Genomic DNA, 25,208 nt, shown 5'->3' on the forward strand with positions numbered 1-25,208 from the left:
ACTGAATTTCTTTCTTGGTTTGTGTTGAACCTTAGACTACCTCCAACAGGGACCTGTAAATGGTCCTGTCCTCTAAAATATAGAGGACGCATGCACCTTTTTGTCTCCAACAAGAGACTGTAAAGGATCCTCTAAATTTTAGAGCACGACATGCATCCGCTAGAAATGGAGGACGTACGGTTCTACTCTATACACTGTGCTTATTTATTGTGTTTGCTCGTTCACGTGCACATGACTGGTAAAAATCAATATAGAATGTGAAATATGGTACACTGTTGATATAGAGAATGAAATTTAGAGGACATTGCTGGAGATGGAGAAAATATAGAGAACAAATTTTTTAGAGAGTGCTGTAAAGGACAGAGAATATTCTTTTAGGGATGAAATTTAGGGGACGTTGCTGAAGACAGTCTTATGCACCTATGATAAATGATATCTAGACAAACTAGTTATGGTCCATTTTTCTTTCAGCAAGAGATGTTAGGGTCATCATCCAATATTTCAGGCAGCATAAATGCCCTCGTGGGTAAGTTTCTTTTTTTCTAGATTGGCTTCCTAAAATTTTGGGGATTAGTTTGTTAAGTTACGTCCTAGATTAGATACAGATAGATTGGTTTGTTAAGTTAGAATCCTAGATGGATATGTGTAAGTTGTATAGGACCTATATAAAAGCCTTTATAGTATCTTCAACAAGATGACTCAAAATAAATCAAAATTCTATATTATTTGAAGTGTTTAGGGCACTAAAAATAAATTGTGTTACAACAATTATATCCTAAATCATGTGTTTTAGGACGTAAATTATAAAGTATATTATTATAAAAGAAAATGTTGAAAATGGTATAGAAAACAAGGATATGGCACTAGATTGGGGTATAGTATATTTAAGTCACTTCATGCGGCTCACTTCGGATTAAAGCCGGCTGTGTTGGGCTACTGCAGCTATAATTCATAGAGACAAAAACAATGTAGAAGCAATAGAAGCTGGTACAGATTAATGTACAGATTAAAGTCAGCGAACAAGTTATAGTGTCATATACTTTTTAACAAAAAATATAAAATAGAGCATTGTTGAAGCTATTTTTATGAGTTAAGCCTTATATTTTAAAATAGAGCACTAATTTAAGTCATTGTTAGGATGCTCTTAGATCATAAATAAAGAACAGTACCACGTCTCTCTCTGGTCCCTGCCTTTCTCCTTCGGCCCTAACTCTAAGGCTGTGCGCAGCGGTAAACGCTAGCCATCCCCCTCCCCTTGCATGCCGGCTGTAGGGGGCACCCCACGGCCGCAGCGGTGCCCCCTACAGCGCCCCCTACGCGTCGGCCCCCTTCTCTCTCTCAGATCTAGCGTATAACTGTTCATCGCCCTAAACACTGTGATGTGGGTCCACGAGTAATTGTTAGTAGATAAAAAATGATAGTTGATATAAAAAATGATATTTTATAGTTGTAGTGGGGTATAGGGAGAGTATTTAGGGGGAACCGCTGCGAGAGATGAAAAAATAAGGAGAAAAATAGAGAGGAAAATGATATAGAGGGAAAAATTTAGGAGTAACTATTGCGGATAGCCTAAGACTCTTCGCACGGTTCCGCGACTGCTCCCCCTCCCCTGGGCAACATGCAGCACCATACGACCAGAACGACCGCTCCTGCAAGGCCCCCCAGCCGGCGCCGGTGGAAGCGAGCAGGACTCTGCCACATTGAGCACCAGCAGTCTAGCACTGCGCCCCTTGTCTGGAATTGGCTAGTATTTAATAGTTAAAGAAAAAAATAATAATAGATGATGAATAAGGTTGAATAATAATATTTTACTAGGTAGGTGTCTGTCCGTTGCGACGGCACATAAATTGTTGAGGGAGATCTACGGCTACTCGTCTAGGTCGATGACAGACTATCATTGTTGCTAGGCACCATCATCCGGATAAGGATAAAAGTATCCAGGATATGAATGAGCGTGAAGTACTACACAAAACCGAACAGGTGCTTGGTGGCTCTCGTCTTGCGAAACACAATGGAGATCCTCTTGCATGGATGACAAAGATAACATTAAAAAAACTACAAGATTGATTAAGCTAAAGTAAATGCTTAACATCCAAAAACAGGTATTGTAGTGTGGTGCACTTTAACACGCAAACGCTCCCACTGCTCACCTCCGCCTGCAGTTCATAACACCGCATGCAAATTCATCCCCTATCAAAGAACATGCTGAAGTAAAAAAGTACCGTATGATTCATCATCATTGACTGATCAGTTTCATAACTACAGTGAAATTGTAGGCTCACGCCACACCATCTGCGATAGCATTATCGCTTGTGATAGCATCATCGCTTGGTCATTCACATAAGTGGAAATTGAAATTGTGAGAGCAATAAAAAAATAGAAGTGAGCAGCCAACCATTTCATTGAAGGCTTCATTTTACCAACAAAATAGTGGTATGAACAGCTCGAAAACTAATTCAGAAACCTAAAATCTTGAACCACATAGTATTTCATACTTATCTTCTACAAGATTGTAATACCATGAACACCACCAGGAGCGGGCAGATACTTTGGCTGGATTCCGGCAACCGCTTCAATACCTATCGACGTAATTCGATCGTACGTCCCGGTGCCAGTAACCTTGGCAAGGTCCACCATGTGATGCTTAGCCAGCTTCTTAACGTGCGGGTTGTTAATTCCCTTCCTCCTAGATGTACCTGCTCTTCGATTAAACCATTAGCGACATGCGTTACTGATTTTTTTCAGAAGAATTGCCTATATGCAAAAGGGAACAAAAACTCAAATCATTAAATATCTGAACAAATAAATTACTTGCACAGGTCGAAAAAACAATTGAGTTTTGACAGACGACTTACGGACTTACAGTGGGTATGGGTTGTGAACGAAAAAACGAAGAAGAAAGACATGACTCCTCAGGGGGCCATATATAAGTTAGTTGACGACGTTGCACTTCTTCCTGACCTCGCCCTGGCCGCCGGTGAGCACGCTGACGGCGCCCATCTTGATCATGGACGCGGCGAAGTCGGCGAAGAACTCGTCCCTGTGGGCACCCGTGGCGTGGCGGAGCACGTAGGCGCGGGTGGAAGGGTCGGCGAGCAGCTGGGCGTCGGAGTGGAAGAGGCCCCTGCGCTTGGCCACGTTGGCGTAGTAGCCCAGGTCGAAGGTCCGGAAGCTGCCGGGGTCCATCTCCACCAGCGTGGTGTTGTCGTCCAGGCTGGCGCACTTGGCGCGGAGGCGCGCCATGTACGCCCGGTCCAGCTCCGGGTCGGTGTCGCGGGCGTCGTCCAGGCCCGTGAAGTTGTAGAGGCGGTCCGAGAAGGAGAAGCAGTGCGACGACGTGCCGATGGTGTGGCCGGCCGACAGCACCGCCAGGTCCCTGGTGTCCAGGCCCTTGGCGCCGAACAGCTGGGCCAGCTCCGTGAAGTTGCCCGTGGGCGGCAGCAGCTGGTCGGTCTCGTTGGAGATGGACACCCTGCCGTCCCGCCGCCCCAGCGGGACTGCCCAGAACGGGCCCTTGCTCTGAGCGAGTGAGAACAAACAGCTAGCCAGTAAGAAGAGATTCTCATAATAACGTACGTACGTGTACGTATATGCATGCTTTGGTGCGTGTGTACGTAGTACGTACGTACCGGCCACACTGCGTCCCTGGCCATGAGAGCCAGCACGTCGGCGCAGGAGACGGTGTCAGGGCACGCCTTCTCCACCGCGGTCTTGACCCTCTCGATGAAGCCGAAGCCGCGCAGCGTCAGGTTCGGCTTCGCGTCCTTCTCCGCGGTGTTGTTCGCCGTGGAGTCGAGGAGCACCGAGCCGTCGCACCCCTGCACACGTACGGACACGGATCGGCGAGCAACGCAGGAAACGTACGGCGGGCCGGGTTAGCTAGCTAGCAATGCAAGCCTACAAGAAAGTGCATCGAAGCCGCTACAGTACAAACGCAACCCGTACCCTGACGAAGCAGTCGTGGAAGTGCATCCTGAGGAGCGGCCCGGCGAGGCTGGGCGCGACGGAGAGCGCGCGCACCATCTCCTTCCGCACGACGTCCTCCACGCTGGGGCCCACGCACCTTCGGCCTTCAAGGCCCCGCCCACTTGGTGCGCACTTGGTTGAATACAATGATACAAAGCTAGGTGCCTTCCACTGTTCCGAGTTGTCTGACCCAGAATCGTTTGGAAATATCAGCCGATCAATTCAGTACTCACAGCTGACAGCTGCATCAGGCCTCGTTTTGTTCCCGTCGGAACGAGTACCAGAAATGGCCCTTTTAGGTCTAACTGTCTAGCCAGGCTAACCAAAATGGATCTAATTCCTAAACAATATGTCAATATACATTCACATCCAAGTAGCCTAGCAGACGAGTTGCACTGTAAACATCAGGCTCCAGTGTTCTAGAACTTAAATGCGGTAGCGTTTGGATGTCCATGTATCTTTAAATCCATGTGTCATGAAATAGTTTAGCCTATATCTAACACCAAACTATTTCAACACATCTGGAGTGAGAGGAATATATGACCATAGCCATCCAAACAAGCCACGCATGTGTGCATCTTCATAGCAGGAACAAAGGGGAAAGTAATGCTTCGGAAATCTCCTAACAACAGTAATGAGTCAGAAGCACGCAGAACGGTAGAAACAGTTTCTGCCTCTAGCGATGATGCCAATCACCTGACAACAGTAATGAGTGTAACTGCTAGCCTCTTCAGGAATGAGAATAAAGAAATTCCTTGTATATGGCAGATGGTGGTTCGTGTGCCTACTCCGTGGCAATCAGAAACGGAAGTCCCCTGAAAGGAGTAAAGACACTTCGATCAATTTCAAGCACCGGAGGTTGTCAACCAGTAAAACAAAATCCACTTAAGTCCTGACAAGTCGAATTTGGAACAAAGGACAATTACTTACCAGCCACCTCTTCTAGAGAAGTAATCACTATCCAAGGAAATGGCGAGAGCAAGAGCCACTGCCCTTTCAGGCAAAGTCAGCTGGCGAACAACATGCAATTCTTTGGTCTGGAGCTTTTGTGAGACATTAACTAACTGGGAAAAGTGGGCACCCACATACCCAGATATAATAAACGGTAAGTGAGCAAACTTGTCGCTTTGTACATCATCACCAAACCAGATAGCATACTGGCCAGCATCTGTGAAGAGCTACAGTAATTGTAAGAACAATATGGTGTACAGTTGATGGAAAAAAAAAGAAAAGTCCAACAAGACGCAGGTTGTAACACAATTAAATCAGATGCACCAGACTGCAACATGGATCTGTTGTGACTTGTGAGATAGAACCATCATAGCTGTGTCATCAGGCAATGGCAAAGCCCAGTACTGTATAAAAGGCTACACAGAAAAAAATCTAAAGAAAGCAAAACCATCACAACAATTTAGATAGACAGTTCTTAATGATCTAAGTGTAAATCATTAATCTGTATGTCATCGGAAACATTGTTTGCTGTCAAACATGCAATTAGTTCATAAGGTCATGGATGGACATGGATGTCCATCGGGTATAACAAAAGGGTATGCTTTGATCATTATATGATGAAAAGGATATTACCTCAAAGCCGGTGCCCCTCCAATTACGATCAATCTGAGCCAACAGTTTGTCATCTTCATCCACCAGGCTAAAGGTCCAGTTCCAGAATCCTTTATTCTCAACAACTGCAAATTGCCTATTCCTGAAATATTATGAGATTATTTCAAGCAGTATAGTAAGACAGGAACTACTCAGCGAACTGGGAGAATTGAACTTAATCAACAAGATAAGGGAAATATATCAGAATACCATATATTACCCTAAGTACAGGTCATAGATTCTCCGCCAAAGGTGCCAACGCATGTGGGCTATGCCTATCTCCTGATGAAACCCAAACAACAAAGCTTTATCAGCACTTACCCATAAGAGTCATATGCAGATGATAGTCCTACCCTAGTTAGAGCAATCTAATGAAGAATATCTACATACCTTACCATCCACTTCTACATAAATTGAGCTGTTGATCCACCAAAATGGCAGCTACGCGTAGAAGTACTACATGTGCTTCACGCGCAAGTTCCGAGATTGTAAAGGTTAGAGATGCAACCTTGACACCCTTATATATGAGGTCCTTCTCCCAGAGCTTTGCAAACACCCACCAGACACTCTCCATGAAGTTGAGGTGACCTCGAACTCGCCGCGCCTGAGCTCCGCTCCAAGCTCGTACCGCTCCGCGATGTCCCGCCCCGTGGGCTCCCGCAGCACCACCAGCCTCGGCGCGCTAGCCGGCGCCGAGTCGTTGTACTCGAGCGAGAAGGGGTTCGGCTTCTTGCCCTTCTTCTGCTTCAGCTCCTTGGGCTTCTTGCCGCCACCGGCGTCGGTGGCTCCGTTCGTTTAATACGCAGCAGTTGCCCATCCCCAGCCGCCGTGGAGATCCGGCAGCCCCGGAGAAGGCGAATCGATGAACCTCATGTACTGCGGAGATCTGTGGGGGGAGAAGGACGTGGCTAGGGGGAGGCGGGGCTGCCGCTTACCTGAAATTCGTGACGCACACGGATCGAATGCCAGCATCTGCAGCTGCCCTACACGCGACGGGTACAACATCTGAAACCTGCCAGCGTTAGCTCAAATGGGTTCAGTTAAGCTCTACTTGGTGTGCAGAGATGTTCAGACAGAAGAGTGACAACAGGAACCGGTAACGATCAGTGATCATAGTATTGGTACCACAAGGTCGGCCTTGATGGAGTTGAGCCACTCTGCCTCGGTCTTGAGGATGGACTCCCGGGGCACCACGGTCGTCTGGTGGTACTGCACTCCGCGCACCAGTATTAAGAACTCAGAGAAACGAAGGGGGGCGATCGAGTTGTGTGTGCAAACTACAGAGCAGAGCCCAAAAGAACAAACCTTCTCGAGCGAGGCGGTCCACGGTGAGGGCGTCGGCCTGGACGGCGCCGCAGTCGAGCAGGACCTTGCGGATGTGGAGGCTAGGGGAGGCGATCTCGGTGGTGAAGACGAACTCGGGCGCGGCGGTGACCACGTGCACGTCGTGCCCCGCGGCGACCAGGTGCCTCACCACCTGGAGACGATGGAGTCAGGAAACGGTACGCGCCGGCACCAGGCAGGCAAGCCACAAGCGGGCGGAGGGAGCGGCGGCGGACCTCGATGGCGCGGGTGGCGTGCCCGAAGCCATGGCCGGTGATGTAGTAGGCGAACACCAGGTGCTGCGGCGACGCGGTCACCTCGCCGCCGCCGTCTACGTCCCCGTCCTGAACCCTAATCCCCAGGTCGCGGCATGTGCGGGTTTAGGTAGGTCTTGCTCGGGGCCACGACGGACGAATTGCGGCCGAGGAGTAGAAAATCAAAGGCTTGCTCGGGATTGCTCGGGGACGCGGCGGGGTTTGCTCGGGGGCGGCTGCGGGGTTCCACGGCTGGGCGTGCGGCATGCAGCGGGCGGTTCGCGGCTGTTGCGACGTTTGCGGCGAGATTCGCGGAGGGATTTGCGGGCTTGAGGATCGCGGCAGTCGGTGGTTTGCGGACGGGCGGGCATCACAGCGAGGCGGGCGAGCGGTTTGCAGCTGGGTTTTCAGCGGACATGGCTCTCGCGGTGGTTTGCGGAGGCGAGGTTTCCGAAGGTCGGGCGGGGGCGGTCTACATTAAGGGCTTAATAGTTAGTAGAGATAGTCGTAGTGACGTATAGGAAGAGAATTTAGAGAGAACCACGACTAGAGATAGAAAAAAGTAGAGGATGAAATATTGATAATGTGACGCAAAAAAGTGATACAGGAGCAGAAATATAGAGAAAACCATTGCTGGTAGCCTAAGACCACGGCGACAAAGCGTCCCCCGTCCTCCCACCCCCGTGCAATATACCAGGAACGCTAGCTCCAACACAGTACAACACAAATATGTAACAAAGGAATGTCCAATTTTTAAGCAAATAAGAGCTTGACACACACAGGTGACATACTGACATGTGCAACAAATAAAAATGAATCAACCAAATGCAAATATAGTTTCCTCGAGCCATGCATCCCCTAATGAAAGGCTCTTCTTGCTTAGATGTGTGGAGGTTACTTGCGTATGTGTTTGCCATATCTCCAATTCTCCATGAGTATACCTTTAGCAAACCATGGCTTCCGTTGATTTCCGCAAGGGTTGGTCCGACTTCACATACCAAAGTTTGCTATACTTGCAGTACAGTTGGCTAAGAGCTTGGAAAGTTAGGGATCACAACACCATTATTCGTGCTTACTTGAGAATGACTTGCCTCCGCCATTCTAAGGCTTTGCCTTAAGCAAGATGGAAGAGTAGGGAGCAATCCTGTACCCTGAACCTGTGAATGGCACCCCTTCTGGGACAATATCCTTTGGTGATTCCAGGTTGGTATCCACCTGTGGAGGCGATATAGAAATTGTAAGGTAACTGAAGGGAAGTTAAGATAGAAGCAGCACAAAAGCTAGCCAGACACAAGTAACGAATACAACAAAATTGCTGTAGACAATGCTATTACAATTTACAGGACGATACCTGGCACTTGAACATCCTAGGACTAAACAGCAAATTACTCGGTATAAACATGTTAGCAGAATCAGACAGTATCCATACCACACGACTCCAAGATTTATGGTGTGGTGGTGGGGGAATTACAGCATCCACAAAATACTCATGAGCATTGAATGCCAAATAGATGTCTCCACCAGAACTGTGATCATGTATCCTGCACCAGAATCATGAAGAAGCAGATAAGTGTCAAAGATTCAGTAAAAATACATAAGAAATATCATCATGTATACAGAACGTAGCACTTCCGCTAAGGTAACTTCCTTACGTAAATGCCAAAAATTTGCTGTCCTGGTTCTCCCAACGATTTTCATGCCAAGTGACATCATTCTACCAACAACAAAGATCTCAGTAATATAATCGTTTAAGCGGAAAAAAAATAAACCAAGAATTTCATACAGTAAAATATGGCTAATACTTAGTACTGGTCACATGGCAAAAGATGGCAATTGTAAGAATAACACTTACGGACACACTAACTCTGAACTTACTTTGTTGAGAAACCTGTCTCGTCTCAATATAGGATGGTTATGCCGAAACTTGATCATCTCTGAGAAAAACCTGAAATGGCCATCCTTCCTTTCTTCCAACTGCATACATGTTAATTAAAGAGGACATTAGCATTTAAGGCTGTTACATGCATAACTAAAAAAAATTACTAACAGAAAATTAACACATGCAACCTGGCCCCACTGAAAATTATTTATGTGAGTATCATGTCCATAGCTATTGTTGTTTCCATAACGTGTGTGACCATATTCATCTCCCATCAGCATCATTGGAGTACCCTATTGTATATAATGTAACTCATAAGTTATACTCAGTTACACGTAAAAGGTAACTATGGTCGATAATATAAACCTGGGAAATCATTAATGCCACATGGAAGTTCTTCATTTGCCTTGAACGAAGACTTAGCACATTCAAATCATTTGTTTCTCCTGTAATATGGCAAGAGCACAAATTTTAATAGCACTAAATATGCAACGTAAAATTAAATGAAAAAAATACCATACTTTAGTTTGAAAAGGTAGGTAATACTTGTCTTAATCATGTCATATAAGCATCAACAATATGAGTAATTTTTCAGTTCTGTATATAAACTATACAAACACTGACCCATCACATTTAAAGTTCATTATTCTCCTGATCATTTCATTCTGACATTTTTTAAAAATGGCACTTAGTATTTTTAAGCAACTTTAAAAAATTATTCTTCATTGAAATATATCAGCATTATGCAGTGTGAAAAAAATATCTCCAAAACTTTGATAACTCCGATATAAAAACCTAATTTGGTATTCAGTGAAGTATTTACCTTCAATGCCACAGTTCCAGCTGTAGTTGTCATTGCACCCATCACGACCACCTTCTCCATTTGCATCATTGTGCTGGATGATTTTTTATTTCATTCAAAAGAGGAATGTTGACACATGAGACACATTGTATACAAGACATCAAGAATACTGCACTGTTTGCTAGTTACCTTGGAGTTATATGAAACAAGGTCACATAAAGTAAATCCATCATGAGCAATTACAAAGTTCACACTATGGTAAGGCTTCCGATTGTTCACCTGCCAACCAAGACATCAGGGAACTTTATTTCGCAAATGACTGTTAGAAAAAAGAAATTAATGCTGCTTTTCAAATCAATAAAACCTTAGAACTCGCCAACGAAGCCTCAAAAAACCCATAAAGAAAAAAGGAAATGTCTAGCACCGAACTGGTTTTATAATTTCAAATGGCATCTCACTGTTACAATGTTACTTGCTATACAGATGCTGCCTTTAAACAAGTGGACCCAGGAGACACTAGTTTGATGGTTTATAGCTTTTTTTCGAAAGCACGGCAAGAGAATTGATGTGACCAAAATTTTATTAGATACGGAAGAGAAATACACTGCTGAAAGAAAAGAAAGCAAAGCAAAAGGTAACAAAAGCCTCCCACACAATCAAACTCACTCCAAAAGAAAAAGACCCTCCACACTCACTAACACTCATTAACACTTAAAAAGCAGCAGCAGCCACCCACTGCGAGGAAATGTCTTCCTTGATGAGATAGGCAACTGTCGAGACTGACTTCTCCAAGTTTTGAGAAGTTCTTCTATTCCTTTCTTTCCAAATCTCCCACCAAAAATAGATCGTGAGACCATCAAAACATCTATGTTCTTTCTCCATGTTTTCTGTCTCAAGGGCGAAGTGTGGGCTGTATGTTTCTTTGTGTGTGGGCCGGGGGGGGGGGGGGGGGGGGGGGGGGGGGGGGGGGGCTCGTCTCCCCTTTCCTTGTACTCTATGTATAGTTGCACACCCTTTTCTTAATGAATAAATGAAATGATGTGCAGTTCTTCTGTGTGTTAGGAAAAAATATTGCACTAAAATGTTAGCGCAAGATACATATAAACAAGTGCATAGTTTCAATTGAGCTAATCAAAACACAGAAAACCATTGAGTAAATTGGAGGCCCCAAAAGGAAGTAGCACTTAAATGGCATAATCAACCAAGTAATATTGTCAACAATGGCTAAACCAATATGCCAATAAAGAAATAGCACAAGAGCACCTGGTAGAGATCTGCAGAACCAGAAACGCGAGTTGCAAACACCCCCTTCATACCAGGATCTCCCTGCAAATGTTTAGTGGCATCGGGTCAATGATGATTCCTTCGTGATTGAGAATAAGAGTTTGAGGGGTACAGATGAATCACGAAACAAAATGCTGCACACATTCTGACAGAGTGTTTTAAAGACTCGTTTAAACATTGAGGTATAAATTTGTCTAATGCCACTGATGTGTAAAATAGTTAGTGTTTTGATTGTACATCCTGTTTCTTATTAAAAAATTGAAGGGGTCCATGTAATATGGTGAAGAATATGTCCTGAAAAACTAAAATGACAATTATCTGTCAAACTCCTAGAAGATAACCATTTCCTGCAAAATATTAGCGTAAGCAGCCCACTACCATGTGGATCACTTGCATATAAATATGAACTGGAAATCTGCAAATGAATCATGAAAATGGAAAGGACGTTCATAAGCAATATGATTCAGCCAGTTTGATCCAGTAGTACTATTATCTCTTCATAATCTTTTAATGATGATGTGGATCACAATCGTGTGTACTTTTTGTTTACAAGAAATGTAATTGTCAATAAAAAACCCATCCGGTAGGGGAAAGACCGACCCCACAGTATTATGTTAAGAAGCTTAATCGGAGTCTGACCGAGAAAGGTCATGAAAACTGCACCCCCACCCCCTGCAACATGAGGGTCCGCCCCCTATAGACTTGATCTTTACTCGTGCTTTAAGTCCTCAACCCCTACACGAGGATCCGCCCACCATAGGTCAATCCATCTCGTGTGCACACAATCAGGGGAACCAGCGAGTGATCTTTTTAACCTTACCTTGAAATTCGCTCCAACTGGGATTCAAACTCAGGACCTAAGAAATGCTATTCAAACCACATGGTCAACTCGGCTAGAGGCACTTTCTTATGTAATTGTCAATAAGGCTTCCAGTCTGCAATAGACTCAATAGAAAGATTCTAATTTGGTGATAACATCAAACCTTAAAAGCAGATGATAAGTGACTGGGAAAAACTAACCATGACCTCGAAATCTAATAAATCGAATGGATTCGGAAAACCCTATTGTCCATTTTCTGGAAGTTGCTAAGATAGGATCTGTTTCAGGATACCATTTCCAAGCAAGGTGTATATCTCCCTAATAAGGTAAATCCTACATTACTGAATGTTTTGATGTCCATTATCCCATACTCCATAGATATTATTTCAGAGTTGCCGCATTATTTACTAGTGAATAAAAACTGCTGTAGGATTTCTTTGATCATCAGACTTTTGCACCACATTCAAGGGATGTCTTCATCTTTCTCAACATTGACTGCTTCCAAAATAAACTCAGTTTTCTGTAAAAGATGAGCACAAACTACTAAATGAAAAAAATGGACAGAACCGGAGTGTGAACCTAAGCCTAAGTATATTGTCAAATGAGTGGTCCTATGTAACAGTTAAAAGAGAATGTGCGGATTGAAATTTATGAGCCAAATAAACGATACACTAGCGTACTTATAAAAAGGATAAACTAGCATAAGAACATAGTCACAAGAAACGGGTACAGTGGTAGCGACCCTCGACCCAGAAACATCGTCCCCGACCCGGATATGCGGGGTCATTTTTGTTTCCACCATGTAAAAATTTCTCACAGGCAGTGTACCACGTTCCTCGACCCCGTTCCTTGACCCTATCGATCCGAAAACTTTGTGACTATGCATAAGAATCATCTCTATCATGGCATCAATAGAACCCTTTCATATGTGTATTGCAGTATATATTCCTAATTTCTAAGCCACCTCTGATTCTCTGGTCAGAAAGTACCTTAATAAATCTTCGAATATCATCTCTGTACTTCCCGTTCCATTCAGCCCACCTAGAAGATCAATGGTGAACACATTCGTTATTTCGTATATAATTAGTGGAAATGAAGAACATATTCATTATTTCTTATATAACCAATGGCAAACATAATCGTCATATGGGGGCTGCTAGGACATCATCACAGAACACCACACCCACTCCGGCACCACCATAGGTGAGCAGATGATTTGTCCGTCAGACTCTTGGTGTGCTGTGATGACAAAAATGAACTGCAAAGCCTTGGCAAGCTTTGATGGCGCCATATCTCTAGCAATGAACCAAATAGTTCCCTAAACTGTGGACAGCTATGGCGTGGTTGAGTAAAGAATCAAACAGGCACCATGATCTCTTAATGGCAATGTAGAGCCAGCACCATTGCTTTCCAGGACAGTGAAGCATGTATGCTGAGTCTGAATGGAATAATATAGCGGCAAGAGTTCCATTCAACAATGAACAACCAAAATCTCATGCACAAGCAGTGTGGTTTGTAATTTATTTAAGAATAGGTAGTTCAGACTTCAGAGACAATTCTATCATCTAAGTTCTGTAGAGAACAAGACTCTTTTGCATTACATTCACCATAATATTAAGGGGGGTCTTAGTAGCTAGTACTAAACAGTTAAAAGGAAAAACTATGAAATAAAGTAATAAACACTTAAATTCGTTCGTTCGTACATTTCGTCATATTGTCAAATTAGTAAGTTCAAAAAATTACTATCAAATTACCTGTCCCAATTAGGGAACCTCCCTACTAGATAAAGGCCACCACAGTCCCAAGGTTCAGCAATGATCTTACATCTAGACAATACAGAGTCTTTGGCAATTTCCTTCAACCAAATAAATAAAGAATCAGATAAAATCATTAAGAACATCTGATAAATTTACAAATAAGAATGAATCTATTGGGTCGGAGAATGATGGGTCATATTTGTTTTGTGTTGACAACACATGGTTCATCCTCAACAATTTTCTTCAAGTGGGTGGCAGGGTTAATTAAAATGTTCCGATACCCAAAAAAAACTTAGCCATACACACCTCATCCAACAATAAACATTGATTTTTTTTGCATAATTGCACTCATACGAATTTGTCAGATATAGTAGCACTACTTTCACTAAAATAATGATAGTAACATTTAAGAATCTATGTTTGTGTTTGCAGCAAATATAGTACTTCATTTATCTGACTAAAAAAGCACAAAAATGACAGCTAAAGGAAAAAAACCATTGCAGGCTTGATATTGCAAGAAGTACCTTAATAAGTGGAGGTGCATCAAGAGGACTGCCATCTGGTCCACGACAAAGAACACTCGCAAGGTCAAACCGAAATCCATCTATGTGATACTCCTTAACCCTTGAAGAAACAAAAGCACTCATGCAATCAGAAACAACACAAAACTGAAACTGATATCAAGTAAAATAGGACTAGGCAATGCATTATCCATCTTACTGCAGCTATTTACAAAAAAATCTATAGCATCAGTTATATCATACCACAACCAAATGATTGCTAGTTATCAACTAAGGCTGTCTCCAACAGCTTTCATATCTCACCTCCTATCTCGTCTCCTATTTCAACTCTACTCTGTAAACAATGTACTCTACAGTGCAAAACAGTGTTTTGCACGACCATATTTACGGTTTGTTGAAGACGGCCTAACAAGAGCCCGCATTGTGGGCTTGTTTGATTGGCACCCTAGCCTGGGGGGGCTGCACCCAAGCAGGTCGATTCGACCCAGGTGATCGAAATAAAATGCTTGCATGGCTGCTTTGTGCAGGTGTGTTCCCTGGGTCGGGAACCAAATGTGTCCTGTATTCTAGAGGTAGTTTTCATGGACCACGGGGTGTATGAGATATGTCCACCAACCCAAGCTCAGCTCCAAATAGATATATGTATACATTTTCATTAATGGGAGTGGAAATTAAATGCTGTAGTAATCAAAGCAACAAGCCACCAACTACTCTTAAGAACAAATATGTGAACGAGCATTCACGTAAACCTGACAAGTATGTATGAAATCTACACATAGGTGCCACAGAAAAATCAAAGCTGTAAGTTATGTCATACCAATGTCTTAAACTGTCAAGTACAAGCTCCTTGACAACAGGATGGTTGCAGTTTAGTGTATTCCCTGCATTACACCAGACAGTTTATGAAGAGTAATAGAAGTCCTGCTAATTATAAGATTCAGAACATATATTGCAGGAAAAATCTATCTATCAAGAACTAGAGTACTAGACCAACATGAGATTTAAGCAGGCTTTCACAAATGTTCAACAAGGCTTGCCCTATAGGTTGCAGGTCTCAAATCAGTGTGACACAGTATACCGATACCAGTTTAAAAATGGATGAGTGGTTTTCTTCACCCTTCTATGAGTTAACCTAGCAGCCACATTAATTATGTAATTGCCAGGTACAGTCTGCCAGCAGTGCGACACACAATGAAAACATGTATCGCGCATCAAACTACATTGTATCATTCAAGGTCCATGGTACAAAGTTAGTAACCACATATACTGTTTAGTCACCAGAGATGCTTGAATAAACACCATTGCAAGAGATAAGCCATAAGTAACAAAAGACAGAACCACCCTAAAACCAAGGAGCATACCATGCAAATCATGACAGTGTTTAACCTATAGCCTATAGGCATCTAGCAGTACCAGACTGCATCCAAAAAACATGACATGTAATAGACCTCAATTTAGAAAGAGAAGCTTAGGACCATGGTTTTACCGCAACCCGAGAAGTTCAGCAGCTGTGCACTGTTGTTGAGATCTAACATGTAATAGACCTACAAGAACAACAATTTGTTTTCCTCACAAATTCGTCCAGAGATTGATGACACCCCATCATACAAGTCTCTCCATGGACTTGGAACTTAAATGATAGAACAGCAAGTAAAGAGGTATTCTGCAATCACCTTGTTATCAATACCACGAAAGGAAGTCATGTAAGGGTTAACATCATCAGCTTCATTTGTATGGTTGTAAACTACATCCAAAATAACCTATTGAAATATGATTATACAATTAAATATTTTTTGGACAAGATTATCAAAAACATCGGTCAAGCATAAGATTTATTATGTCTACAGGATGTCAATACCTCAATTCCAGAATTATGAAATGCCTTGACCATCTGTTTGAGCTCTTTGGAAGCAGCCACAGGTCCACCACCAGCACTAGCATAACGACTCATGGGCGCAAAAAAGTTGATTGTAGAATATCCCCATGTATTTACCTTTGAAATGAAAAGGTGGGGTGTCACGCCACTGATGAATTTGAAGTGCTGCATCAAAAAGGTTATCAAACTTTTACCATGTGGTCCCTTGGGTTAGGGAACCTCTTCAACTCCAGCTCATCGAACTCAAAAACAGGAAGTAGTTCCACTGCATTAACGCCAAGTTCCAGCAAATGAGGAATCTACGAAACCAGCACTATTTCATGTATAAGTCATTAAAAAATCAGCATGGAAACTGGAAGGTAGCCTGTGTCAATATCAGGTACCCAAAACTAAATCAGCAGAAAGCACAATTTGTGATAATAATAGGTAATCTTACTTTATCAATGACACCAAGGTAACTTCCACGAATAGCTGGAGCAAGCCTGCTTGACTCGTCGGCAGTGAAGGCACGGACATTCATTTCATATATAACAAGATCTGTCTAGATTAAAGAACGAAAATGTGGTGAGAATTACGTGTTTGGGATATTTTGTGCACTATGATAATTGATAAAAGATCTTAATACCTCAGGCAAATTAGGAAGCTTATAATTGTCACCCCAGTCAAAAGGTGAGCTATCGAAATCATATGTTCCGAAAAGCTGGCTTGGCTTCTCTTTTTCAACAGCAAAGTGCTTTCGACCATAAACTAATTTTGCATAGGGGTCCAGAAGAATAACGCTGTCATCAAATCTATGACCTTGTTGCCACCCTTGAGGACCATTAATGCGATACCCATAAAGAACACCAGAAGCAGGCAAACCCTGAAATTAAAAGACTTCTTTAAAGCTGACAGATGAGTACAGAAGTACAATTATAGTAAATTATAAGTGGATGAAAATTTAGTAATTGAGTATGCATACAAGGGGCACCAAAACAGATAGAGGGCAAAGAAGCTAGAACTGATGAAGCAAAATAGCTCATTTTATGAGACAGTACTCAACAGTGCTTTCTGTCAACAGGGAAGATAGGCTCATAACAGAAGGTCAGCAATTTGAAAATATGGGTATCACGTCAGGTACAGTCCCTCCCAAATGCAGGTGATCTTTATTAAATGGAGCATGCACTAGTGAATATGTAACCACAATAAAAATATACATAAGAAAAAATATTGCGGTTCTTGTTTGATGAATGTTAGTGCGGAGCAAGCTGTCCATAAAAAAGAATAATGTGTTTATCTCCAAAGGTAAAATAGTATCAGAACTAAAGAAAATTACCTCCACTGACACATGCCATATATCTCCAGTTTTGTTCTTCTGGCGGTCTAAAGCAAACTCTACAATGTCCACATCATCTTGGTTGCCTCTGAAAAAAAATCAGAAGGCATATTGAGTATGCCATATTACTTTTCGAGAGCAAGAAGTAAAAGGCTACAATTCAGTGCTTTTCAGCATGGTGATGATTTGAACCAAGCTCCAAGTTTACAATTCAGATCATTACAGGAAATAAATGTGAGGGATCATGAACTATATCATTCTTTGTGGACCCTATCAGGTAATAGTCCTTCAGTTATGGCTTCGATTTGGTTGTTGGTATGTTGTGTGATGAAATGGAAATTTCATTTATTAGGGATCATTTCAGTAAAAGTGATATCGGTTATAACCATTACAGTATTTAAACTTTAGATTTTTTCTAATTTCTTTCAGCACAGAATTGGTGTCATCACTAAGTTAAATTGAAAATATAGAGTTTGACTGAGTGGGAATTGTTTTCCATATAGGAAATATTACTATCGACCAGTTTCATCCCTATATGATTCTTTTCAGTTGGTGGATGATCAGGGGTGAGGGTGACAGGGTGTTCATTGAAGCACTTCAGATTTCAGTGTGCCAAGCGCATCCCAAAACACCAAATGATGTGTGGCGGGTTGTGCAAACAGTATTGACATCTCTTTGAAACCCTGAAACAAGAGTAGCCATGGACTGACTAACCAAGGTTTAATATGCAAAGAAAGCAACCATGAAGTATGAACACATACAGTAACAGTGGTAACTAAAATTGTATGGAGAAGATTAGAATTCTAAGGTGGCAAAAAAACTACAAGCTCATATCTGAAGGGAAACAAAAGAAGTTCAGTTAACTAGCCAGCAGTTAGGTCGAATGACATGGAAAGTAACATCACAACACAGTTTGAGGGAAAATATTACCTCTCAGGAAAATTCAAGCAAAGGGTGACAGAAGAAGCATGTTGTGAGAATATTGCAAAATTTAACCCATCGTCAACTTGTGACACTCCTAGGGGGAAGGCTTTGCCTGAAGAATATTTCAAGGGCACTTCATTGCCAGATGAAGTGTGTCCCATTTCCTGTAAATACGAAATGGATAAACATCATCCCCAAAAGAACACATGACAAACAATGCACAGTAAGTTCAGATGCAAAATTCAATTTTGGAATAGCAAAATGTGTCAGGATACACTACAGCGTATAAATACAGAACACATTTGCATACAACAAAAATTTACTTGCACGGTACCAACCCATCACTTGAAACTGGCCAATGATATCAAGCAACATAATATAATGAACCAGTGGTTCAATGAAATAGTAGTGCGCTACAGGCCCTGGAGCATGGTGTGATTAGATACCTTGGTCACACTCCTCCCCGCCTTCCCGCTCTGAACTTTCGTCGTGGTACTCCGCAAGGCATCAAATCCCTGTACCTGCGCCACCACGAAATTTGCTTATATCAGATAATCCACAGATCAGCATGCCACTGAGGCACAAACCTACCAAAAATCGAGACACCTGCCTTTCCAAAATACCCTCCTCCTCCTCCACACCCTGACGCGATCCCAAGCTTAGTCTCCGCAAAACTGCACAGACTCACAGCGAGCACAGCATTCAGTGTCGAGCCAAGCCGCGCCACGAATCGAAGGAATGTAGCAGTAGCACGTCGAAATCAACCATCTGATCTGATCGAGACCCACGACAGAACCACTCACCGATTGCCGAGCCCGAGGTGGCTAGGGGGGCGCAGGAGCGCGCTGCGTCGAGTAGCTGCGGCGGCAACGGGGCGCAGCGGGGGCCGATTTGTACCGACGGAATCCATCCAAGCGTGGGACCGAGGAGTGTGATCGGACGCTGGTAAGGGAATGGGGCTAGTTTTAGGGGTGGCGGTAGGGGAGTGAGGAGCGGCGGGGAAGAGACGGAGATGCTGATCTCACCTTGGGGAGCGCGCGCGGAAGGGACGGACGGGGACTCCAGGCCTCCGGGACACGTGGTTGTCCATGCGCGGAGTTGGAGTTGGAGCAGACTCGGCCGCTCGGGAGGATAGCAAGATGGGCGGACGGCCTTTCTCTTGTGGCTCGATCGGGGCCGTCGCCTCTTTCTCATCTCCTTTATACTTTCTGTCTTCCTCGCTTAGATTTTTCTTGTTCCCAATCCCAATCCCAACTCGAGCCCCCAATGTACGCAGGATTTTTTTCTTATTTGTTATAGTTATTATGGGTTAGATTTGATATGAGTCCTTTTGATTGTCTCCATTTAAAATAAAAATAAAAATGACAGTAGTAGCGTAGAAGATAGTTAAATTTTGTGATGTTTCCTGCGTGCAACAGAATATCATAAAAATTAACTGACTCTAATGTTACATAGACCGTTTGTTTCCTAAATGTACGAATATGATGCACAAGAATGTTTAAGCAATATAATGCACAAAAAAAGTACGTAAAACTGATAAAAGATATCAACTAAAAGATAACGTAATGATAAATACCACATATAAAAATTCAATTGGCGTTTAATACCAATTTCTATGATATGTCATACCAACAAGGATATGTCTCTTGTAAGTAGGGATGACAATGGATGTGATTTATCCGCGTACCCGCGGATAAAAAAACCCGTTGAACACGGTTTTGGGTACGAGTCTGTATCCATGGATACGGATACGGATAGCATTTGATATCCGTGGATATTTTTAAAATGGATACGAAAAATCAGTATCCATACCCAAATACCCGAATATCCGTTAAAATATCCCGTACTCCCGTCCCACAAGGCCACAAGCCTAGATTCCACCGTTCCAGGCAGCGAAGCCCTCACTCGGTCGCTCTCGCTCCGGACCCACTCCATCTCTCCTCTGATCCTCTCTCACTCCTACCGCCGCCGCCCACTCCATCTCTCCTCTCCCAGACTCCGACTCCTACCGCATCCGCTATCGGGTGCTGCCACCGCGCCCGCCAGTCCGCCACCACAGTCCCTGCTATATTTGATATTTAAATCCAGCACTTTTCTTCATTTTTCCAATATATTATATTTAAAGTATATAGATACTAATGTGCATGCAACTTTATTTTAGATGCTCGTGATGGAAGATTCAATAGTGGGCAAACGGATATGATATCATATTTAAATTTGCTGGACAAATATGATATCATATTTGAATTTGCTGGATTTAAATATGTTGTATGTGTAGTGGGCAAACGGATATATCCGCGGATATCCGTTACCCGCGGGTAACGGATGTGGATACTGTTTATTATCTATAGCGGGTAACGGGTACGGGTTCGGATATCGGATATAAGTCACAGATATGGATGTCCAGAGACACTATCCATGGATAGTTTATCCGTTGCCATCCCTACTTGTAAGTGATTATCCATGCTTAGTTTCTGGACTTTATTTTCTTCAATTAGATTATTACACATATAATAAGTTTGAAAAGGGTGTTAGTGTGAAAATATTGAGCCACATAGTAACATCTACCTAAAAGTGTGCATCCAGGTTTGAAATACTTTATAGTACTTGTAGAAGACATGTTCTTAAACTTTTAAGGTCAACATATGACTTGAAAAAATAATATCACATGAAAATGAGTATTACTTTAGATGATATTTGGGGTAAAGTGGACTTTACCACATATAACATAAACCACTTGTCAACAAAAGTTATATGACATGCTCCTAACTCCTAAGCAATTAAACATACATGTATGGTTCTTCGGGTCTTTACCCAGTGTTGTGGTGTTAACTATGCTTGCTACCATACACACTGTTCTCACTTTTGCACTCTCCCGCTCGTGGCTGGTTCATCAATTGGATGTTAAGATTGCCTTACTTCATGGGACTCTTACCGAGATCGTCTAGTGTCTAGTGTCTACTGCAGCCAGCATGCTAGATTTGTGGATTCTGCTCATACTGTATTGTATGCAAGCTCAACAAGTCTCTGTATGGTCATGTCAAGTACACCCGCTTGCCACATACCTGCTCTCTCTTGGCTTTGTTGAGGCCAAGTTGGACATTATCTACCAACGTGGTAGTGACACCGTGTACCTGTTCCTCTATGTTGATGGCATCGTGCTCACTGCCTCCTCTTTAGCTCTCATGTCTCGGATTATCACCACACTTAAGCATGAGTTCGTCATGAAGGATTTTGGCCCCCTGAACCATTTTCTGGGGACCGCCAATGAGTCTTGCCTCGAGGGCTTCTTCCAGCAGCAACAGTACACTATGGACATCCTCGAGCGGGCTAACATGGTTGACTGTAAGCCTTGTGTGATCTAGATTTAAGCCTTGTGTGATCTAGATCGATACGTAGACTAAACGCTCTTGCGATCCTACCGGAGCCTTGCTGGTGCTTTTTAGTATCTCACCTTCACTAGACCTGACATCGTCTGCCATGACCCATGTGAGCCGCACTTGGGTGCAGTCAGGCGGATCCTTCACCATCTTCGTGCACTTTTTGTTAGGGTGTGCCCTCTACACGAGCTGGTTAACAGGAACTAAGGTAGAGTTAATTCTAACCGTACATTTGTGCCTTTGATCGGGGGGCTATCCTAACCATTGGTTGCAGTCCCCGGTCACACGTCACCATATAAGGCCCTGTTTGGGAGAGCTTCACTTCAAGAATTTCAAGTCTATTTTAGCTTATTCTATCCAAACAGGTCCAGCTCCACGAGCTCTAGTTTTGAAAAAACTGAAACTAGAGATCAGATTCATGAATTTTTTAAGCTCTTCGAAGGGTGCTTCAAAAAAATGTTTTCATACCTTCTCATGATGTTGCACAAAAATTACCCACCTGTTGAGGCGAAGGCGAACACACCACCCTTCGCTCGACGACACCTACATCAACATTCCGCAGAGCGAAGGCCGCTCTAGCGAGCCTCGTCGGTCAGGCTGCGGACATCGTCCATGCGAAGGTCCAAGCACCCCTCTTCACTCCGACAAGCCAAGACGAAGACCTCCAACGGCTGCAAGGGTTGGGAGGCCGAGGCCGTGAAGACCATAAGGCCTTGTCCCCCTCAGCACTGGGAGGGGCCCGTGTACAATTTGGCCCATGTTGGTGGGCCCTGCCCTCGGACGCCACGTGGGCAGAGTGAGTTGGGCTATGTCTATAATAAAGTATGTTGTAATGACTCACTGTAACCCCCTACGAGTGAATATTCCGAGGATAAACTAGGTAAATGAGGGCTTAAATCTCTTCGACAGGGCCGGGCGGTCCCTTGGTTACCTATAAATACCTCCGTACAGTACCAAAGCAATGGACGTTGCTGCTTTGACACCCTGTGTTAGAGCCTATAATCCCCTTTCTCTATTTTCCCATTGGATCCAACTGTCCCAAGAGACCGGTTCCAAGATGAAGCGCCCCAGATCCTCTGGGACTCAAATGTGATACAATTACTAGTCCCAGAAGGCTAGTAAACACATTTATACATCAAATGATTCCAGATCTGCTTAAACGAGACAAACCTATAAAGGTGACGATCAACTTTAAGAGTTGGCCCATAACTCGGGACATATCATCAGAGTGGGGCTGAAGCAGCCCGATATATGCAGCGAAGCAATTCAGCGGTCCAACAGCCACAGGCAAGGTTGGGAACAGTCGTAACTCTTACCCGGTCTCCTTTTTCTGAAAAACAATAAATAAGCAAGGGTGAGTACAGACGTACTCAGCAGCCCACCTTCACCCACAGAATGGGGAAATCAGATATAATGCATGGAATATGTGGAGCTCAGGATATTTTGCAGAAACAACAATATTTGATGCAGGGTTGTTTTGTAAAACATTTTGCATTTTTCAAAGAGCATCCTCTCCCAAAGGAGCAAGAAGTTTTTCATTATAGAACAAAATCCCCTGGACTAAACCATCCAGGTATCTCAGCAGTTTTTCACTAGTTTTCATTTTCAAAAACAGCTACTGGACTTCCCGTCCACCATAGCTCACGACTCAACCGCCGGACCTTTTTAAAAACCATTTTTCTCAAATGCACCTTTTTTTTGAAAACAAAACACTAATTGTCATACCACACCAGACTCGTCCATTCATGTGGACACAGACTATTCGAATAGGTTTTCAAACTTTGCGCAGAGGTGTACACTTTACCCACTAGTCCGGCTCTGCGATCTCATAGCTAGTGAGACCTGAATCTGAATCTCTTTCTTTCCTCGCACTTCCCTACCTTAACGGTTATACTGGAAGGAGTCAGGCCACCGCCATGCCCAAACCGGACAAAACATTCCCCCTCCTTATCCTCCCGGTGCTCCCCAGCCTTCATAACCCTGGGGTTTGAACCGTACGAGTTCAGATTGAGTGACTGCCCACACAGTCTCGAGTGGTTGTACTTATCATGAATACAGGTAGTGAAGGATGACAAACCGATCCTTATATGAGGGGACAATCCTTCTGCTCACACCTAAACCAGTTGAGCCAACACCTGAGGCCCTCCCCTAAACCAGGGAGTCCCTGATCATCCCTACTCAAAGGTGATGAGGGTGAAAACCCTTCATCATACACATTTTGAAAAGCATTTTCTTTTAAAAACTCACACCTTTTCTCAAATCATTTATAACAAATATATCAAGGATTAATTGCGACAAGCGGCTGGGTGGCCATAATAACTTGTCTCAAAATCATATTATGCATAAAATAACAGGCTAAGGGTTGTGGTTGAAAAATCATAGGTAATTTATGCATCAAAGGGATCTAGTGAGCTTGTCGTGCTTATCCAGCGAAAGGGGGGGAGAGCTCGCGGAACTGGCTTCTAGCTCCACTGCCTAGCGTAGACTTGCAGATCTGGCCTCCACGAGACGGCACGAACGCTCTAATAACTATGCAACATGAATAAGCAAACATACAAACCAGCAAGTATATCAACGGATATTTAGTATAGTGGTCAAAATAGCGATATATGGATGGGTAGAGTCTTGAGCAGAATTTATGTTATGTGGTGTTGAGATACTACTGGTGGTGGAGCGAAGGTGCTTACCAGGAGGGTGGACTGAATGCGAAGCGACACTATGCGTGTAGCCAGCGGAGCGGAGTATCTGAGTGGGTGGGGGTTTGCCTTAGCTGAGGGTGTTGAGTGTGTGGAGAGGGAGAGGGTAGCTAGGTGTATTTATAGCTGGGTGTATGTGGTGTAGCACAGTGAAGTTCACTGTTGGTGAGAATAGTGACGAATGAGTCATCTGACTTAGTATGAAGAGGAGAGCTATAGGCAGAATATGGGACAAGAGTATTTTGGGAGTTTTCTGGAATATGGACCATGCTTAAGGGATGACATGGTTGGATAGGGAATAGTTTGATAAGAATTTAGAAACAAGAATTATTGGAATCTGAGTTTGGAAGCCTGGTTCGAAGGAATCTCAAAGTCAAGCATGCTCAACTTGGAGATACCTGGGATGGGTGACCAGATGGGAAGTTCCCACTGGAAGGAAAATCACAGTCACCGGAGTTCGTATGACTGGAACATGGGTCTGGCTGGTCTTAGGTGGACTGGACAGCATGATGGATGAGTAGTTGAAATTTGGGGTGATCGGATGGCCGATGAATAGCAACGATGAATAGTAACAATGAATAGTAACGATGGTGAATAGAGTCGAAGAATAGTAATGATGATGAATAGTAATGGTGAATAGTCATATGAACGAACGATGAACGATGAATAGTGACGATGAACGAACGATGAACAATGAATAGGAACTATGAACGAACGAACGAACGATCGAATGATCGGACGAACGGATGATCGGAATTTCGACAGCATAACGGCAGGACAAAGATTATCTGGAAGAACGATGAATAGGG

General features: G+C 43.4%; 2 protein-coding genes and 1 long non-coding RNA gene across 4 annotated transcripts; all 3 read right to left on the minus strand.

Moving 5' to 3' along the window:
• Window positions 1-2,882: 2,882 nt before the first annotated feature.
• On the minus strand, window positions 2,883-4,074 carry LOC103632885 (peroxidase 1). Its single transcript, XM_008654599.4, has 3 exons — window positions 3,946-4,074; window positions 3,630-3,818; window positions 2,883-3,519 (listed from the first exon to the last, which is right to left on the minus strand). Exons 1-3 carry the CDS (start codon window positions 4,021-4,023, stop codon window positions 2,932-2,934), a joined length of 855 nt encoding a protein of 284 aa, XP_008652821.1. The 5' UTR covers window positions 4,024-4,074; the 3' UTR covers window positions 2,883-2,931.
• Window positions 4,075-4,089: 15 nt separating this feature from the next.
• LOC103634180 (uncharacterized) lies at window positions 4,090-6,179 on the minus strand. Its single transcript, XR_002263864.2, has 4 exons — window positions 5,789-6,179; window positions 5,551-5,671; window positions 4,897-5,134; window positions 4,090-4,781 (listed from the first exon to the last, which is right to left on the minus strand). It is a non-coding gene; the product is annotated as an uncharacterized lncRNA (long non-coding RNA).
• Window positions 6,180-7,698: 1,519 nt separating this feature from the next.
• Window positions 7,699-19,484, minus strand: LOC542095 (isoamylase-type starch debranching enzyme ISO3). Of its 2 annotated transcripts, XM_023300566.2 has the most exons (25): window positions 19,349-19,484; window positions 19,127-19,265; window positions 18,934-18,997; window positions 18,770-18,844; window positions 18,330-18,487; window positions 17,400-17,487; window positions 16,710-16,946; window positions 16,521-16,625; window positions 16,279-16,383; window positions 16,067-16,201; window positions 15,882-15,968; window positions 15,695-15,752; window positions 15,026-15,089; window positions 14,212-14,311; window positions 13,685-13,785; window positions 12,920-12,971; window positions 11,090-11,152; window positions 10,016-10,105; window positions 9,848-9,920; window positions 9,391-9,470; window positions 9,213-9,317; window positions 9,021-9,119; window positions 8,798-8,859; window positions 8,575-8,686; window positions 7,699-8,360 (listed from the first exon to the last, which is right to left on the minus strand). In XM_023300566.2, exons 2-25 carry the CDS (start codon window positions 19,231-19,233, stop codon window positions 8,247-8,249), a joined length of 2,334 nt encoding a protein of 777 aa, XP_023156334.1. In that variant the 5' UTR covers window positions 19,234-19,265; window positions 19,349-19,484; the 3' UTR covers window positions 7,699-8,246. The 2 variants fall into 2 exon arrangements, with proteins under 2 accessions (XP_023156334.1, NP_001105198.2); NM_001111728.2 differs by having other exon boundaries at window positions 7,754-8,360; window positions 19,127-19,373.
• Between the last annotated feature and the right edge of the window lie 5,724 nt (window positions 19,485-25,208).

Source organism: Zea mays, chromosome 7 (genome assembly GCF_902167145.1).
Source record: "Zea mays cultivar B73 chromosome 7, Zm-B73-REFERENCE-NAM-5.0, whole genome shotgun sequence".
Lineage (NCBI taxonomy): Eukaryota > Viridiplantae > Streptophyta > Magnoliopsida > Poales > Poaceae > Zea > Zea mays.